Raw genomic sequence first — 20,434 nt, forward strand, 5'->3', positions numbered from 1 at the left:
GGGGTAAACACAGTAAGAAGTTTAACAACACCAGGTTAAAGTCCAACAGGTTTATTTGGTAGCAAAAGCCACACAAGCTTTCGAAGCTCTAAGCCCCTTCTTCAGGTGAGTGGGAATTCTGTTCACAAACAGAGTTTATAAAGACACAGACTCAATTTACATGAATAATGGTTGGAATGCGAATACTTACAACTAAACAAGTCTTTAAGAAACAAAACAATGGGAGTGGAGAGAGCATCAAGACAGGCTGCAAGAAAGGATGTCCCGAGGCATGGTACATTGGGGAAACTATGCAGACGCTGCGACAACGGATGAATGAACACCGCTCGACAATCACCAGGCAAGACTGTTCTCTTCCTGTTGGGGAGCACTTCAGCGGTCACGGGCATTCGGCCTCTGATATTCGGGTAAGCGTTCTCCAAGGCGGCCTTCGCGACACACGACAGCGCAGAGTCGCTGAGCAGAAACTGATAGCCAAGTTCCGCACACACGCGGACGGCCTCAACCGGGATATTGGGTTCATGTCACACTATTTGTAACGCCCACAGTTGCGTGGACCTGCAGAGTTTCACTGGCTGTCTTGTCTGGAGACAATACACATCTTTGTAGCCTGTCTTGATGCTCTCTCCACTCCCATTGTTTTGTTTCGCATTCCAACCATTATTCATGTAAATGGAGTCTGTGTCTTTATAAACTCTGTTTGTGAACAGAATTCCCACTCACCTGAAGAAGGGGCTTAGAGCTTCGAAAGCTTGTGTGGCTTTTGCTACCAAATAAACCTGTTGGACTTTAACCTGGTGTTGTTAAACTTCTTACTTGGATCAGACAGCCAGTTACCAATCCAATCGGCCAACTTTCCCTCTATCCCACACCTCCTCACTTTCATCATAAGCCGACCATGGGGGACCTTATCAAAACCTTACTAAAATCCATGTATATTACATCAACTTCCTTATCTTCATCAACACACTTAGTTACCTCCTCAAAAAATTCTATCAAATTTGTGAGGCACGACTTGCCCTTCACGAATCCGCGCTGACTATCCCGGATTAATCCGCATCTTTCTAAATGATCGTAAATCCCATCTCCAAGGACCTTTTCCATCAATTTACCAACCACCGAAGTAAGACTAACCGGTCTATAATTACCAGGGTCATTTCTATTCCCTTTCTTAAACAGAGGAACAACATTCGCCATTCTCCAGTCCGCTGGCACCATCCCCGTGGACAGCGAGGACCCAAAGATCAAAGCCAAAGGCTCTGCAATCTCATCCCTTGCCTCCCAAAGAATCCTAGGATATATTTCATCAGGTCCAGGGGACTTATCGACCTTCAGTTTATTCAAAACTGCCAGGACATCCTCCCTCCGAACATCTATTTCCTCCAGCCTATTAGCCTGTAACACCTTCTCTTCCTCAAAAACATGGCCCCTTTCCTTGGTGAACACTGAAGAAAAGTATTCATTCATCACCTCGCCTATCTCTACTGACTCCATACACAAGTTCCCACTACTGTCCTTGACCGGCCCTAACCTCACCCTGGTCATTCTTTTCTTCCTCACATAAGAGTAAAAAGCCTTGGGGTTTTCCTTGATCCGACACGCCAAGGACTTCTCATGTCCCCTCCTAGCTCTCCTAAGCCCCTTTTTCAGCTCATTCCTTGCTAACTTGTAACCCTCAATCGAGCCATCTGAACCATGTTTCCTCATCCCTACATAAGCTTCCCTCTTCCTTTTCACAAGACATTCCACCTCTTTCGGGAACCATGGTTCCCTCACTCGGCCATTTCCTCCCTGCCTGACAGGGACATACCTATCAAGGACACCCAATATTTGTTCCTTGAAAAAGTTCCACTTTTCATTAGTTCCTTTCTCTGACAGTTTCTGTTCCCAACTTATGCCCCCTAATTCTTGCCTAATCGCATCATAATTACCTCTCCCCCAATTGTAAACTTTGCCCTGCCGTATGGCCCTATCCCTCTCCATTGCAATAACTAAAGACACCGAATTGTGGTCACTATCTCCAAAGTGCTCTCCCACAACCAAATCTAACACTTGGCCCGGTTCATTTCCCAGTACCAAATCCAATGTGGCCTCACCTCTTGTAGGCCTATCCACATATTGTGTCAGGAAACCCTCCTGCACACACTGCACAAAAACTGCCCCATCCGAACTATTTGGCCTACAAAGGTTCCAATCAATATTTGGAAAGTTAAAGTCCCCCATGACAACTACCCTGTGACCCCCACAAATATCCATAATCTGCTTAGCAATTTCTTCCTCCACATCTCTATTACTATTTGGGGGCCTATAGTAAACTCCTAACAGCGTGACCGCTCCTTTCCTATTTCTAACCTCAGCCCATATTACCTCAGTGTGCAGATCCCCCTCGAAGTGCCTTTCCGCAGCCGTTAAACTATCCTTGATTAACAATGCCATTCCTCCACCTCTTTTACCAGCTTCCCTACTTCCCTAACAAAGTACTCAGCTAATACCTCATAAAAGCATACTCATATCTTCACTTGCTTGGCACCCACATCAACAAACCATCCAATAAAGGGCGTAAAATTGTGGTGTGTGTAGCAGGAAAGTGGTCCAAAAGCATATAAAGGAAATTTTCTCCATGGCTGGAAAACTGTAATTGAAAGGGCAGTAAAATTGTGATGGAAGTTTAATGTTTTACGAAGTAAAGAAACATTTATCTCCAATACATTACTTACACTGATATCTTCGAGATCCAAATTGTTGAGAATAATGTTATTGCGTTTCCAAATTATTGGGGGTCTCAGGATTCCTTGAATTGAGCATGTTAAGACTGCACTTTGTCCTACTGTTGCCGTGGTGATCATCATTTTTTGATCTTCTGCCAGGCTCAGCTGAATCACCTCTGGAAGAATGATACATTATTTGAGGTTAATTAACATACTCTGCCCACACAAAATCAAAATTTTCAACGATTTTCAAAATTTTCCCTTGCAGGCAACACATCAACAAAAACCTTCAAAAATACTGCGGTCAACTTTCAACAATTTAAACTTTCAAGAGGTTGTAGTAAAGGCGGGTACAATTTTGTCTTTTAAAAAGTGTTTAGAAAGATATATGAGTAAGACGGCTATCGAGTGATATGGGCCAAACGCTGGCAATTGGGACTAGCTTAAGTCATTTAAAAAAATGGGCGGCATGGACAAGTTGGACCAAAGGGCCTATTTCCATGCTGTAAACCTCTATGACTCTATGAGATGTTTTTCAAACTTTTGGTGGATTAATATCATTTGTCAAAGCATATTGCTTTGGCCAAAGAGTTGTGGAGGAGTGAGAAAATTAACTAGAAGAACACGTTTTAAATATTCAGAGTTGCTTGAAGTTCTAGATATATTTTACCAGTGATGTAAGCTGAATTATTTTAATAAGCATAGATTATACGCAAGTACAATATTTTGACAGAAGTTTCACGTCAGAGTCCGTGACATCTCGGACCGTGTTTTCAGGATCCTTAAGGAGGAGGGGGAACAGTCACAAGTCGTGGTACACATTGGCACCAACGACATAGGTAAGAGAAGGGACGGGGATTTAAAACAGGAATTTAGGGAGCGAGGGTGGAAGCTGAGAGCCAAGACAAACCATGTTGTCATCTCTGCTTTGTTGCCGGTGCCACGTGCTAGCGAGTTGAGGAACAGGGAGAGAGTGCAGATAAATACGTGGCTGCAGGGATGGTGTAGGAGGGAGGGTTTCAGTTACATGGATAATTGGAGCACATTCTGGGGAAGGTGGAACCTGTACAAACAGGACGGGTTGCACCTGAACCAGAGGGGCACCAATATCCTGGGAGGGAAATTTGCTACGGCTCTTCAGGAGGGTTTAAACTAATTTGTCAGGGGGATGAGAAAATGAGCTGTAGTCCAGAAGCCAGTGTTGAGTGTAGTGAGGTACTGAGGAGGTATCAAGGTCGCAGGAGTGTCCCGGCAGACAGGAAGGTGGGGTAAAGTGTGTCTACTTCAATGCAAGGAGCATCCGGAATAAGGTAGGTGAACTTGTAGCGTGGATTGGTACTTGCGACTACGATGTTGTGGCCATTACGGAGACATGGTTAGAACAGGGACAGGAATAGTTGTTGGAAGTCCCGGGGTATAGATGTTTCAGTAGGAGTAGGGGTGGTGGTAAAAGAGGTGGAGGAGTAGCATTGTTAATCAAGGATAGTTTAATGGCTGCAGAAAGGCAGTTTGAGGGGGATCAGCCTACTGAGGTAATATGGGCTGAAGTTAGAAATAGGAAAGGAGCGGTCACATTGTTGGGGGTTTTCTATAGGCCCCCAAATAGTAATAGAGATGTGGAGGAAGAAATTGCTAAGCAGATTATGGATAGGTGTGGAGGTCACAGGGTAGTTGTCATGGGTGACTTTAACTTTCCAAATATTGATTGGAACCTTGAAAGGTCGAATAGTTTGGATGGGGCAGTTTTTGTACAGTGTGTGCAGGAGGGTTTCCTGACACAATGTGTGGATAGGCCGACAAGAGGTGGGGCCACATTGGACTTGGTACTGGGTAATGAACCGGGCCAAGTGTTAGATTTGTTTGTGAGAGAGCACTTTGGAGATAGTGACCACAATTCGGTGTCTTTCATTATTGTAATGGTGAGGGATAGGGCCGTACAACAGGGCAAGGTTTATAATTAGGGGAGGGGTAATTATGATGCGATTAGTCAAGAATTATGGAGCATAAGATGGGAACAGAAACTGTCAGGGAAAGGCACAAATGAAAAGTGGAGATTGTTCAAGGAACAAATACTGGGTGTCCTTGATAGGTATGTCCCTGTCAGGCAGGGAGGAAATGGCCGAGTGAGGGAACCATGGTTCACAAAAGAGGTTGAATGTCTTGTCAAGAGGAAAAAGGAAGCGTATGTAAGGATGAGAAAACAAGGTTCAGTTGGGTTGCTTGAGGGTTACAAGGTAACAAGGAATGAGCTAAAAAAAAGAGCTTAGGAGAGCTAGGAGGGGGCATGAGAAGTCCTTGGCGGGTTGGATCAAGGAAAATCCCAAGGATTTTTACTCTTGTGAGAAATAAAAGAATGACCGGGGTGAGGTTAGGGCCGGTCAAGGACCGTAGTGGGAACTTGTGCATGGAGTCAGAAGAGATAGGAGAGGTGATGAATGAATACTTTTCTTCAGTGTCCACCAAGGAGAGGGACTATGTTTTTGAGAATGAGTGTGAGATACAGGCTGATAGGCTGCAAGAGGTGGATGTTCTGAGGGAAGATATATTAGCAATTGTCGCGGCACGGTAGCACAGTGGTTGGGGCGGCACGGTAGCACAGTGGTTGGGGCGGCACGGTAGCACAGTGGTTGGGGCGGCACGGTAGCACAGTGGTTAGCACTGCTGCTTCACAGCTCCAGGGACCTGGGTTCGATTCCCAGCTTAGGTCACTGTCTGTGTGGAGTTTGCACATTCTCCTCGTGTCTGCGTGGGTTTCCTCTAGGTGCTCCGGTTTCCTCCCACATTCCAAAGATGTGCAGGTTAGGTTGATTGGCCATGCTTAAATTGCCCCTTAGTGTCCTGAGATGTGTAGGTTGGAGGGATTAGTGAGTAAAATATGTAGGGATATGGGGGTAGGGCCTGGGTGGGATTGTGGTCGGTGCAGACTTGATGGGCCGAATGGCCTCTTTCTGTACTGTAGGGTTTCTATGATTTCTATGAGCAATTTTGAAAAACCCGAGGGTCGATAAGTCCCCTGGGCCAGGTGGGATATATCCTAGAATTCTTTGGGAGGAAAGGGATGAGATTGGAGAGCATTTGGCTTTGATCTTTGGGTCCTCACTGTCCACGGGGATAGTGCCAGAGGGCTGGAGAGTGGCGAATGTTGTTCCTCTGTTCAAGAAAGGAAATAGGAATGACCCTAGTAATCATAGGCCGGTTAGTCTTACTTCGGTGGTTGTTAAGTTAATGGAAAAGGTCCTGAGGGATAGGATTTATGACCATTTGGAAAGATGCAGCTTAATCCGGGATAGTCAACACGGATTCGTGAAGGGTAAGTCTTGCCTCACAAATTTGATTGAATTCTTTGAGGAGGTAACTAAGTGTGTAGACGAAGGTAGAGCAGTTGATGTCGTATACATGGATTTTAGTAAGGCATTTGATAAGGTCCCCCATGGTCGACTCATGAAGAAAGTAAGGAGGTGTGGGATAGAGGGAAATTTGGCCGATTGGATAAGTAACTGGCTATCTCATAGAAGACAGAGGGTGGTGGTGGATGGAAAATTTTCAGACTGGAGACCAGTTACCAGGAGTGTACCACAGGGATCAGTGCTGGGTCCTCTGCTATTTGTGATTTTTATCAATGACTTGGAGGAAGGGGCTGAAGGGTGGATCAGTAAATTTGCTGATGACACCAAGATTGTGGAGTAGTGGAGGAGGTGGAGGGCTGTTGTAGGCTGCAAAGAGACATTGATAGGATGCAGAGCTGGGCCGCAAAATGGCAGGTGGAGTTTAACCCTGATAAGTGCGAGGTGATTCATTTTGGTAGGACAAATTTGAATCCAGTTTACAGGGTCAACGGCAGGGTTCTGAGGAATGTGGAGGAAAAGAGATCTTGGGGTTCATATCCACAGATCTCTGAAGGTTGCCACTGAAGTGGATGGAGCCGTGAAGGCGGCCTATAACATTTATTAACAGGGGGTTTGAGTTTAAGAGCCGTGAGGTTATGCTGCAATTGGAAAGTACCTTGGTGAGACCACATTTGGAATAGTGTGTGCAGTTCTGGTCAACTTACTATAAGAACGATGTGGAAGCATTGGAGAGAGTGCAGAGGAGATTTACCAGGATGCTGCCTGGTTTGGAGGGTAGGTCTTATGAGAAAAGGTTGAGGGAGTTAGGGCTTTTCTCTTCCAAGCAGAGGAGGTTGAGAGGCGACTTAATAGAGGTTTATAAGATGATGAGGGGGATAGATAGAGTGGACGTTCAGAGACTATTTCCTCGGGTGGATGTAGCTGTTACTAGGGGGCCTAACTATAAGGTTCATGGTGGAAGATATAGGAGGGATGTCCGAGGTAGGTTCTTTACTCAGAGAATGGTTGGGGTGTGGAATGGACTGCCTACTGTGATAGTGGAGTCGGACACTTTAGGAACTTCCAAGCGGTTATTGGATAGGCACATGGAGCACACCAGAATGATAGGGAGTGGGATAACTTGATCTTGGTTTCGGACAAAGCTTGGCGCAACATCGAGGGCCGAAGGGCCTTTACTGTGCTGTACTGTTCTATGTTCTAAAGTTATAGGGTATAAATTCCTCCAATCAAACACAATAATTAAAATTTACTTTTTCACATTCTTGCTTTGAGACAGTTGCAACAGAAAATATTTTCATCTTCAATAATTAAAATGTATTTATTTATAGAAACAGAGAAACTACAGGCAGGAGTGGCCATTCGGCCCTTCGAGCCTGCTCTGCCTTTCATTTTGATCATGGCTGATTATCAAATTCAATATCCTGATTTCCCCCCCTTCCCTGTATATCCCTGATCCCTTTAGCCCCAAGAGCTATATCTGATTTCTTGACATCAGACAACGATTTGGCCTCAACTACTTGCTGTGGTAGTGAATTCCACACATTCACCATCCTCTGGATGAAGAAATTTCTCACCTCAGTTTTAAAACTATGACTCCTAGGTCTGGAATCTCCCACCATTGGGAATATTCTTTCTGAATCTACCCTGTCTAACCCTGTTAGAATTTTATAAGTTTCAATTAGATCCCTTTTCACTCTTCTAAACTCCAGTGAATATAATCCTAACCAACTTAATCTCTCCTCGTATGACAGACCTGCCAGCCCAGGAATCGGCCTGGTAAACCTTCACTGTACTCCCTCTATAGCAAGGGCATCCTTCCTCAGATAAGGACACCAAAACTGCACACAATAGCCCAGGTGTGGCCTCACCAACACCCTATATTTTTCCACGCAGATGGAGATGAGTGTCTGAAACAAGCTGCCAGAAGTATTAGAGGCAGGTACAATTTTGTCTTTTAAAAAGCATTTAGACACTTACATGCATAAAATTGGTATAGAGGGATATGGGCCAAACGTGGGAAATTGGGACTAGCTTAATTGTAAAAACCAGACAGCATGGACAAGTTGGGCCGAAGGGCCTGTTTCCATGGTATAAATTTCTCTATGGCTCTATACAATTGCAGTAAAACATCCCTATCCCGATACTCAACTCCTCTCACTATATCTCCAAACTCTGTGGCCTGGGCTCAGCTCATCCCTCTGCGACTGGACCCTGAACTTCCTAACCCTTAGACCACAATCAGCAAGGATGGGCAACAACACTCTCCTCCACAATCATCCGCAACACCGGTGCCCCACAAGGCTGTTCCTCAGCCACCTACTATACTCGTTATCCACCTATGACTGCGTGGCCAAATTCCCCACCAACTCGATTTTCAAGTTTCACGACGACACCACCGTAGTGGGTCAGATCTCAAACAATGACGAGACAGGGTACAGGAATGAGATAGAGAATCTGGTGAACCGGCAATAATCTCTCCCTCAATGTCGACAAAATGAAGGAGATTGTTATCGACTTCAGGAAGCCTACTGGAGAACATGCCTCTCTCTACATCAATGGGGACAAAGTAGAAATGATTGAGAGCCTTAAGTTTTTAGGTATCCAGATCACCAACAACCTGTCCTGGTCCCCTCATGCCAACACTATAATCAAGAAAGCCCACCAATACCTCTACTTTCTCAGAAGACTAAGGAAATTTGGCATGTCAGCTACGACTCACAATAGTTTTTACTGATGCACCATAGAAAATATTCTTTCTGCTTGTATCACAGTTTGGTATGGTTCCTGCTCTGCCCAAAAAACTACAAAAGGTCATGAATGTAGCCCAATCCATTATGCAAACCAACCTCCCACTCATTGACTCCATCTACACTTCCCGCTGCCTCAGAAAACATCCCGCCTTGGGTTACTGTCTGTGTGGAGTTTATACATTCTCCCTGTGTCTGCGTGGGTTTCCTCCGGGTCTCTGGTTTCCTCTGACAGTTTAAAGATTCCCTTCTACCATCGGGAAAAAGATATAAAAGTCTGAGGTCACATACCAACCGACTCAAGAACAGTTTTTTCCCTGCGGCCATCAGACTTTTGAATGGACCTACCTCGCACTAGGTTGATCTTTCTCTACACCCCAACTATGATTGCAACACTATATTCTGCACTCCTTTCCTTCTCTACGAATGGTATGCTTTGTCTGTATAGCATGCAAGAAACAATACTTTTCACTGTATACTAATACATGTGACAATAATAAATCAAATCAGGTCAAAACTATGAAAGCCAACATACCATTTGCCTTCTTTACTGCCTTCTGTACCTGCACCCTTATTTTTAGCGACTGATGCAAGAGGACTCCAAGGTCTCGTAGAATATCGGGCGGCATGGTGGCACAGTGCTTAGCACTGCTGCCTCACTGCGCCAGGGACCTGGGTTCAATTCCGGCCTCGGGTCATTGTCTGTGTGGAGTTTGCTCATTCTGCCCATGTCTGCATGGGTTTCCTCTGGGTGTTCTGGTTTCCGCCCAGTCTAAAGATGTACATGTTAGGTTCATTGACCATGCTAAATTGAGCCAAGTATTAGGGGATTAGCAGGGTAAATACGTGTGGTTATGGGAATAAAACCTCGGTGGGATTGAGGTCGGTGCAGAATCGATGAGCCGAATGGCCTCCTTCTGCATTGTAGAAATTCTATGATTCTATGAATTTACACCCATTCAAGTAATAATCTGTCTTCCTATTATTGCTACCAAAGTGGATAACCTCACATTTATCCACATTATACTGCAAATGCCATGCAGATGCCCACACACTCAGCCTGTCCAAATCATCCAAACCAAATAAGGGAGTGCAGAGAAGGTTCACCAGGTTGATACCGGAGATGAGGGGTTTGGATTATGAGGAGAGGCTGAGGAGATTGGGTTTGTACTCGTTGGAGTTTAGAAGGATGAGGGGGGATCTTATGGAGACTTATAAGATAATGTGGGGGCTGGATAGGGTGGAGGCGGAGAGATTCTTTCCACTTAGTAAGGAAGTTAAAACTAGAGGACACAGCCTCAAAATAAAGGGGGGTCGGTTTAGGACAGAGTTGAGGAGGAACTTCTTCTCCCAGAGGGTGGTGAATCTCTGGAATTCTCTGCCCACTGAGGTGGTGGAGGCTACCTCGCTGAATATGTTTAAAGCGCGGATGGATGGATTCCTGATCGGTAAGGGAATTAAGGGTTATGGGGATCAGGCGGGTAAGTGGTACTGATCCACGTCAGATCAGCCATGATCTTATTGAATGGCGGGGCAGGCTCGAGGGGCTAGATGGCCTACTCCTGCTCTTATGTTCTTATGTTCTTATGCTGAAATATCTCTGCATAGAATCATAGGATCCTACAGTGCAGAAGGAGGCCATTCAGCCCATCGAGTCTGCACCGACCACAATCGCACCCAGGTCTTATCCCCTTAACCCCTTGCATTTACCCTGGCTAGTTCCCCTGACATTAAGGGGTAATTTAGCATGGCCAATTCACCTAACCCGCACATCTTTGGACTGTGGGGGGAAACTGGAGCACCCGGAGGAAACCCACACAGACACAGGGAGAATGTGCAAGCTCCACACAGACAGTGACCCAAGCTGGGAATCGAATCTGGGTCCTTGGCGTTGTGAGGCAGCAGTGCTAAATACAGTGCCGCCTCAATCCACCTCACAACTCACCCTCCCACCAAACTTTGTATCATCTGCAAATTTGGAGATAATGCATTGTTCCTTCTTCTAAATCATTAATATATAACGTGAACAGTTGGGGTCCTAGCACAGATCCCTGCGAAGCCCCTATGTTACTGACTGCCAATCAGAAAAAGGCTCAATTGTGCCAATTCTTTGCTTCCAATCTACTAACCAGCTTTCTATCAATCTCAAGACATTACCTGCAATCCTCTGTGCTTGAACTTTACATAGCAGTCTGTTAGAACCATCGAAAATTACAGCTCAGAAACAGGCCTTTTGGCCCTTCTTGTCTGTGCCGAACCATTTTTTGCCTAGTCCCCTCCACACCCCTCTCATCCATGACCCGTCCAAGTTTTTCTTAAATGTTAAAAGCATTTACCACTTTATCCGGCAGCTCATTCCACACTCCCACCACTCTCTGCGTGAAGAAGCCCCCCCTAATATTCCCTTTAAACTTTTCTCCTTTCACCCTTAACCCATGCCCTCTGGTTTTTTTCTCCCCTAGCCTCAGTGGAAAAAGCCTGCTTGCATTCACTCTATCTATACCCATCAAAATCTTATACACCTCAGTCAAATCTCCCCTCAACCTTCTACGCTCCAGGGAATAAAGTCCCAACCTATTCAATCTCTCTCTGTAACTCAGCTTCTCAAGTCCCGGCAACATCCTTGTGAACCTTCTCTGCACTCTTTCAACCTTATTTACATCCTTCCTGTAACTAGGTGACCAAAACTGTACACAATACTCTAAATTCGGCCTCACCATGCCTTATATAACCTTACCATAAAACTCCAACTTTTATACTCGATACTCCGATTTATAAAGGCCAATGTACCAAAGGCACTCTTTACGACCCTATCCACCTGTGACGTCACTTTTAGGGAATTCTGTACCTGTATTCCCAGATCCCTCTGTTCGACTGCACTCTTCAGAGTCCTACCATTTACCCTATACGTTCTACTTTGGTTTGTCCTTCCAAAGTGCAATATCTCACACTTGTCTGCGTTAAATTCCATTTGCCATTTTTCTAGTTGGTCCAAATCCCTCTGCAAGCTTTGAAAACCTTCCTCACTGTCCACTACACCTCCAATCTTTGTATCATCAGCAAACTTGCTGATCCAATTTACCACATTGTCATCTATATCAATGATCTGGATGATAAACAACAATGGACCCAACACCGATCCCTGCGGCACACCACTAGTCACAGGCCTCCACTCAGAGAAGCAATCCTCCACAACCACTCTCTGGCTTCTTCCATTGAGCCAGCGTCTTATCCAATTTACTACCTCCCCATGTATACCAACTGACTGAACCTTCCTAACTAACCTCCCATGAGGGACCTTGTCAAAGGCCTTGCTGAAATCCAGGTAGACAACATCCACCGCCTTCCCTTCATCCACTTTCCTGGTAACCTCCTCGAAAAACTCTAATAGATTGCTCAAACATGACCTACCACACACAAAGCCATGTTGACTCTCCCTAATAAGTCCCTGTCTATCCAAATATTTGTAGATCCTATCCCATATCACACCTTCCAATAACTTGCCCACCACCGACGTCAAACATACTGGCCGATAATTTCCCGGATTTCTTTTTGAACCTTTTTTAAACGGAACAACATGAGCCACCCTCCAATCATCCGGCACCTCCCCCGTGAATACTGACATTTTAAATATGTCTGCCAGGGCCCCTGCAAGTTCAACACTCGCTTCCCTCAAGGTCCGTGGGAATACCCTGTCCGGTCCTGGGGGTTTATCCACTCTGATTTGCCTCAAGGCAGCAAGCACCTCCTCCCCTTTAATATGTAAAGGTTCCATGACCTCCCGACCAGTTTGCCCTATTTCCGTAGACTTCATGCCCATTTCCTCAGTAAATACGGATGCAAAAAAAACCATTTAGTATCTCCCCCATCTCTTTTGGTTCCATACACAGTCTACCACTCTGATCTTCAAGAGGACCAATTTTATCCCTCACTATCCTTTTGCTCCTAACATACCTATAGAAGCTCTTTGGATTTTCCTTCACTCTGTCTGCCAAAGCAACCTCATGTCTTCTTTTAGCCCTCCTGATTTCCTTCTTAAGTAGCTTCTTGCACTTTTTATACTCCTCGAGCATCTGATCTGTTCCTTGCTGCCTGTACATTTCATACAACTCTCTCTTCCTCTTAATCAGTGTTACAATCTCCCTCGAGAACCAAGGTTCCTTATTCCGATTTACTTTGCCTTTAATCCTGACAGGAACATACAAACTCTGCACTCTCAAAATTTCTCCTTTGAAGGCCTCCCACTTTCCATTTACATCCTTACCAGAGAACAGCCTGTGCCAATCCACACTTCCCAGACCCCTTCTCATTTCATCAAATTTGGCCTTTTTCCAGTTCAGAACTTCAACCCGAGGACCAGATCTATCCTTATCCACGATCAGGTTGAAACTAATGGCATTATGATCACTGGATCCAAAGTGTTCCCTCACACTCACATCCATCACCTGCCCTAACTCATTTCCCAATAGGAGATCCAATATCGCATCCTCTCTAGTTGGCTCCTCTATATACTGATGTAGAAAATTCTCCTGAACACATTTTACAAACTCTACCCCATCTAAACCTTTAACAGTATGCGAGTCCCAATCTATATGTGGAAAATTAAAATCCCCTACTATCACAACTTTGTGTTTCTTGCAGTTGTCAGCTATCTCTCCGCTGATTTGCTCCTCCAATTCTCGCTGACTATTGGGTGGTCTATAATACAATCCCATTAATGTGGTCATACCTTTCTTGTTTCTCAGCTCCATCCATAGGGCCTCTGTAGACAAGCTCCCTAATCTATCCTGCCTGAGTACCGCTGTAACATTTTCCCTGACCAACAATGCCACCCCCCACCTTTGATCCCTCTGCCTCTATCCCGCCTGAAACATTGGAACCCTGGAACATTGAGCTGCCAGTCCTACCCCTCCTGTAGCCAAGTTTCACTAATGGCTATAATGGCCTTGATTGCAAAGGGGTTGGAGTTTAAAATAGGGATGCTTTGTTGCAATTGTGCAGGGTGTTGGTGAGGCCCCACCTGAAATACAGCGTACAGTTTTGGTCCCCTGACCTTAAAAAGAATATAGTAACATTGGAGGCAGTCCAAAGGAGATTCACCAGGATAAGAGGGTTGTCCTATCAAGAGAGACTAAATAGTCTGGGTCTGTATTCCTTGGAGTTTAGAAGAGTTAGGAGTGATCTTATGCAAACATACAAGATCCTGAGAGGGCTTGCCAGGGTAGATGGTGAGATGTTTTCACGAGTGGGGCCAGGGTAGATGATGAGATGTTTTCACTAGTGGGAGAGTCTTGAATAAGAGGCCACAGCTACAAGATAAAGGGCTGGTCATTTAAAACTGAGGTGTGTTTTTATGAGATTGTCAGATAGAAAACAGAGTTAAAATAAATGAGATCCATGATTTAGGAAGAAGGAAAACATAGCAGCACCATTTTGTAAAGTGGCATCATCAGAACAAATGCAGTGGAGGGAATGGAACTGAGAGAATGGGATGGAGTCCTTACATGATGTGGGTTTTTTTCCCTAATCAGGTTTCTATGAGATCCCCTCTCACTCTTTTAAACTCCAGTGAATATAATCCGAACTGACTTAGTCTCTCTTCATACAACAGACCTGCCATCCCAGGAATCAGCCTGGTAAACCTTAGCTGTACTCCCTCAGATAAGGACACCAAAACTGCACACAATACACCAGGTCTGGCCTCACCAACAATATAATTGCAGTAAAACATCCCTATCCCTGTACTCTAATCCTCTCATTATGAAGGCAAATACCATTTGCCTTCTTTAATGCCTACTGTACCTACCTGCTTACTTTCTGTGACTGATGCACGATGACACCGAGGTCTCACTGAGTATCCACCTCTCTTAATTTATACCCATCAAGTAATAATCTGTCTTCCTATTATTGCTATCAAAGTGGATAACCTCACATTTATCCACATTATACTGCATCTGCCATGCATTTGCCCACACACTCAGCCTTTCCAAATCATGCTGAAGTATCTCTGCATCCTTTTCACAGCTCACCCACCCAACCAATTTTGTATCATCTGCAAATTTGGAGATAATACATTTAGCTCCCTCTTCCAAATCATTAATATATAATGTGAACACTTAGGGTCCTAGCACAGATAGAACATAGAACAGTACAGCACAGAACAGGCCCTTCGGCCCACGATGTTGTGCCGAGCTTTATCTGAAACCAAGATCAAGCTATCCCACTCCCTATCATCCTGGTGTGCTCCATGTGCCTATCCAATAACCGCTTAAATGTTCCTAAAGTGTCTGACTCCACTATCACTGCAGGCAGTCCATTCCACACCCCAACCACTCTCTGCATAAAGAACCTACCTCTGATATCCTTCCTATATCTCCCACCATGAACCCTATAGTTATGCCCCCTTGTAATAGCTCCATCCACCCGAGGAAATAGTCTTTGAACGTTCACTCTATCTATCCCCTTCATCATTTGATAAACCTCTATTAAGTCTCCCCTCAGCCTCCTCCGCTCCAGAGAGAACAGCCCTAGCTTCCTCAACCTTTCCTCATAAGACCTACCCTCCAAACCAGGCAGCATCCTGGTAAATCTCCTCTGCACTCTTTTTCCAGCGCTTCCACATCCTTCTTATAGTGAGGTGACCAGAATTGCACACAATATTCCAAATGTGGTCTCACCAAGGTCCTGTACAGTTGCAGCATAACCCCACGACTCTTAAACTCCAACCCCCTGTTCATAAAAGCTAACACACTATAGGCCTTCTTCACAGCTCTATCCACTTGAGTGGCAACCTTTAGAGATCTGTGGATATGGACCCCAAGATCTCTCTGTTCCTCCACAGTCTTCAGAACCCTACCTTTGACCCTGTAATCCACATTTAAATTAGTCCTACCAAAATGAATCACCTCACATTTATCAGGGTTAAACTCCATTTGCCATCTTTCAGCCCAGCTTTGCATCCTATCTATGTCTCTTTGCAGCCTACAACATCCCTCTACCTCATCCACTACTCCACCAATCTTGGTGTCATCAGATCCCTGCGGAACCACTCTCGTCACTGACTGCCAATCAGAAAAATGCCAACTCTTTGCTTCCTATCTGCTAATCAGTTTTCTATCCATCTCAAGACATTACCTGCAATCCCATGTGCTTTAACTTTACATAGTAGTCTGTTATGTGAGACCTTGTCGAAAGCCTTCTGATAGTCCAAATAAACCACATTCACTGCTTCTCCTCGGTCAACTCAACTAATTACTTTCTCAAAGAATTCCAATAGATTCGTCAAGCACGATTTCCCTTTTGTAAATTCATGCTGACTTTGTCTGACCACTGCCTTCCAAATGCCGAGTTATGAAATCAATTGTACCTAAATTATCCCTTAATACTCTGCATTAATTCTTAAAACTAATATAATTTGTGGAGATGGTGGCATAGTGGTAATGTCCCTGGACTAGTAATTTAGAGGTGCAGATTCTGGGAGTATGGGTTCAAATCCCACCATGCAACTCTGCAATATAACGCTAGTCTCAATAACCAAGAAACCATGATTGATTGTCATAAAAACCCATCTGATTCACTAACATCCTTCAGGGATTAGAATTCACCGCCTTTACCTGAACAATCCCCATCCACCATCACGCTCCTCCGCCTGGCTGAACTTGTTCTCTTACTGAACAATTTCTTCTCTAACTCGTCTCACTTCCTCCAAATAAAAGGTGTGGCTATGGGTACGTACCCGACTCTTTGTGGGGTATGTGGAACATTTCCTGTTCCAGTCCTACCCTGACCCCCTCCCACAACTTCTTTCATCGATGCTTCAAGAACTATTTTGGTGTCACTTCATGCTCTTGACTGGACCTGGAAAGATTTACCAATTTCGCTTCTAATTTCCATCCCTCTAACTCCTTCAAATGGTCCATCTCTGATACTTCCCTTCCATTACCTCTTTTTCTCCATATCTGGTGATAGACCAGTATCCATTATAAGCTCACCAACTCCCACAGCTACCTTGACGACAGCTCTTCAAACCCCACATCATGTAAGGACTCCATCCCATTCTCTCAGTTCCACTCCCTCCGCTGCATCTGTTCTGATGATGCCACTTTCTAAAATGGTGCTGCCATGTTTTCCTTCTTCCTAAAGCATGGTTTTCCATCCACTGTGGTTGACAGGGCTCTCAACCGTGTCTGACCCATCTCCTGGGCTATGCTCTCATCCCCTCCCCTTCATCTCAAAACAAGGATAAGGTACCCCTTGTCTTCACTTCCCACCCCACCAGCCTCTGCGTTGAAAGGATCATCCTCCACCATTTCCGCCAACTCCAGCATGATCTCATCGCTCAACACATCTTCTCCTCATTCCCCAGTCAGCGTTACACAGGGACCATTCTCTCCGGGTCACTCTGGTCCATTCTCCATCATACCCAACACCTCACCTACTGCCAATGGCAATGTTGGAGGGTATGGGCTTCTTGGTCTATGATGTGTAAGTACTAATTTGGGGCTTGGCTGTTGTGTGGGGCATCTGCCTTGTCAGCTATGACTCAGAGGTCCCTTACAGAACAGCCATCATACATAAATGCAGAGTTCTCAAACAGCGATGGTTTATTCAGAGCTCATACAAGCATATGCAAGGAGACCACTACTCTAAGTCTGTCTGGAGAGCGATCTGACAATGTTACACAAAGCTCGTGTATTTATAAAGTCCTTGTTACACACACCTTAGTTACCCTCCAAAAGTACATCATATGCCATTACAGTTTTTAAAGATAAATGCGAAGTACACAGCTATCTAACCATATTATCTCTTGACCACATTATCTCTAGTTACAGGTTGTGACAGATTGAAAAGCATGCCATTCATTGTGAGCAAAATTGCCTTTCTGATGACATTTTGTTTTGCTGCATCCTACCTACCCAACACTATTCTAACTTTATTATGTTTTCCTTTGATTATTAACTTCATGTTTCCCATATTCAGAACTTTCAAAGAACAAAGAATAGTACAGCACAGGAACAGACCCTTCGGCCCTCCAAGCCAATCATGATGCCCTAACTGAACAAAAACAAAACTCTTCTGCCCTTACCAGGTCCGTATCCCTCTATTCCCTCCCTATTCATGTACGGATCCAGATGCCTCATAAAAGTTGCTAATGTGCCTGCTTCAACCACCTCGTCTGAAAGGGCGTTCCAGGCACCCACCACTCTACTTGAAAAACCTCCCCCGCACACCTCCCTTAACCTTTCTCCCTTTCACCTTGAACCTGTGTCCCCTTGTAATTGACACTTCCACTCTGGGAAAAAGCATCCAACTATCCACTCTGTTAATGCCTCTCATAATTTCGTAGATCTTTATCAGATCTCCCAAGAGCCTCCGTCATACTAGTGAAAACAATCTTAGTTTGACACTCTGCACCATTGTTCTGCCATTTACACATTCTGAATTGCATCTCATAAATATCAGAAAGCACTTTGCATAGAATGATTTGCTTTGCACAGTTGCAATATTATTGCTAAATATAGCAATCTTATGGTCATATTGACCAAAACAGAAATATAAATAAAACTGATGTTTCTATCCCTCTTCAGTTCTGTCGAATGAAGAACTTTTGAAATGTTAACAAGCTTGTTGAGTTTATCCTGCATTTACTGTTTTTATTTCAGATTTCAAGCATCCACAGTAGTTTGCTTTTATGTCACTCTACCTAGTTTACCAGTCATGAATCAAAAATATTGAAAATATTAAATGCAAAAATAAAGATAAGATTATCATAGTCTGAATTCCAAGTTGTTGAATAATTTTATAGGATAATTCATTCATAAATGAAAATGAGTGTCTGGAATTTTGTAGAGGTTATCAGGGAGAGATCAGCAAATCATCCAGTAACATAGCTAAAATGAATGTGAACAATTGGAGATCGGGAGAACCACATTGAAATTCTGCCGCAAGGTAGTTTTGCCCAGCCAGTTAGAGCCCCAGGGGGTGTGATTAACCGGCTCGCCCCACTGGTCGATCAGTATGTCAAGCCAGTAAAATCGCAAGAGAGACGAAAAACTGGGTTCATGCTCGGTTTCTTGCCTCTCATGATACTACCGGCACTGTGAGGCCGCTGTGAATTGTCTGGGCTCACTTGCCTTAACGACCTCGCCAGCAGAGGTCCTCACCAGTGAGGATCATGCATGGGGACTAGATATGATGGCCTTGCCAATGGGACTGGAGGCCACTGAAGAGGTGGTATACAGACCACCGAACTGTAGTGGTAACGATGGGTAAAGCATTAGACATGAAATCAGAGATGCACATATTAACGGAAATTTTATGATTATGGGTGACTTTAATCTGCTTATAGATTGGGAGAGTCAAATTTGTCACAGTACAATAGAGAAAGAATTTCTGGAGTGCATACGGGATGGTGTTCTGGAGCAATATGTCGAGGCACCAACAAGGGAACAGACCATCTTGCTCTGGGTGTTCACAGAATCACAGAATACTACAGTGCAGAAGAGACCCTTTGGCCCATTCAGTCTGCACCAACACATGAGATGCCCTGACCTGCCCACCTAATCCTACTTGCCAGCACTTGGTCCACAGCCTTGAATGTTACGGCGTGCCAAGTACTCATCCAGGTACTTTTTAAAGGATGTGAGGCATCCCACTTCCACCACTCTCCCAGGCAATGTATCCCAGACCGTTACCACCCTCTGGCTAAAAAAGCTTTTCCTCAAATCCCCCCTAAATCTCCAACACCTCTCTTCATAACTTAAATGTTCTATCCCAGGCAGCATCCTGGTAAATCTCCTCCGCACCCCCTCCAGTGTGTTCACGTCCTTCCTATAATGTGGCGACCAGAACTGCAGACAATACTCTAGCTGTGGCCTCACCAAAGTTCTATACAACTCCATCATGACCTCGCTGCTTTGTAATCTATACCCCAATTGATAAAGGCAATGTGCCATTTGCCTTTTCCGTCACCCTATTAACTTGCTTTCAGAGATCTATGAACAAACATGCCAAGGTCCCTTTGTTCTTCGGAACTTCCCAGTGTCACATCTTTCATAGCATACCTCCTTGTCAAATTACTCCTTCCGAAGTGCATCACCTCTCACTTTTCAGGGTTAAATTCCATTTGCCACTTATCTGCCCATTTGATCTCATCTATATCTTCCTATAACCCAAGACACTCAACCTCACTGTTAACCACCCTTTGTGTAATCGGCAAACTTACTCATCCTACCTCCCATATATCATCTATATCGTTTATATGTGATACCACTGGTCACTGGCCTTCAGTTACTAATGCTGCTGTCTATCACCACCCTCAGTCTCCTACCAATAAGCCAATTATGAATCCACCTTATCAGATCACCTTGTATCCGATGTGCTTCTTAATAAGTCTCACATGTGGGGCTTTGTCAAAGGCTTGGCTGAAATCCATGTAAACTACATCAACTACACTACCCTCATCCAGACACTTGGTTACATGCTCAAAAAATTCAATCAAATTTGAGGCACGAACTCTCCCTGGCAAAACCATGCTGACTATCCCCGATCAAACCTTGCCTCTCCAAATAGAGGTAGATTCTCTCCTTCAGAATCTTCTCCAGTAGTCTCCCAACCACAGATGTGAGACACA

At 44.6% G+C, this 20,434-nt stretch overlaps 1 protein-coding gene across 2 annotated transcripts in view; it reads right to left on the minus strand.

The window, feature by feature from the left end:
* Positions 1-20,434, minus strand: part of fstl5 (follistatin-like 5) — a 780,144-nt gene that overhangs the window by 216,089 nt on the left and 543,621 nt on the right. For both annotated transcript variants that reach the window (XM_078209651.1, XM_078209742.1), the window contains one exon: positions 2,718-2,884. In XM_078209651.1, coding sequence (XP_078065777.1) covers positions 2,718-2,884 — 167 coding nt within the window. The remainder of the gene's footprint in view (positions 1-2,717; positions 2,885-20,434) is intronic.

This window comes from Mustelus asterias, chromosome 1 (assembly GCF_964213995.1).
Source record: "Mustelus asterias chromosome 1, sMusAst1.hap1.1, whole genome shotgun sequence".
NCBI classification, from domain to species: domain Eukaryota; kingdom Metazoa; phylum Chordata; class Chondrichthyes; order Carcharhiniformes; family Triakidae; genus Mustelus; species Mustelus asterias.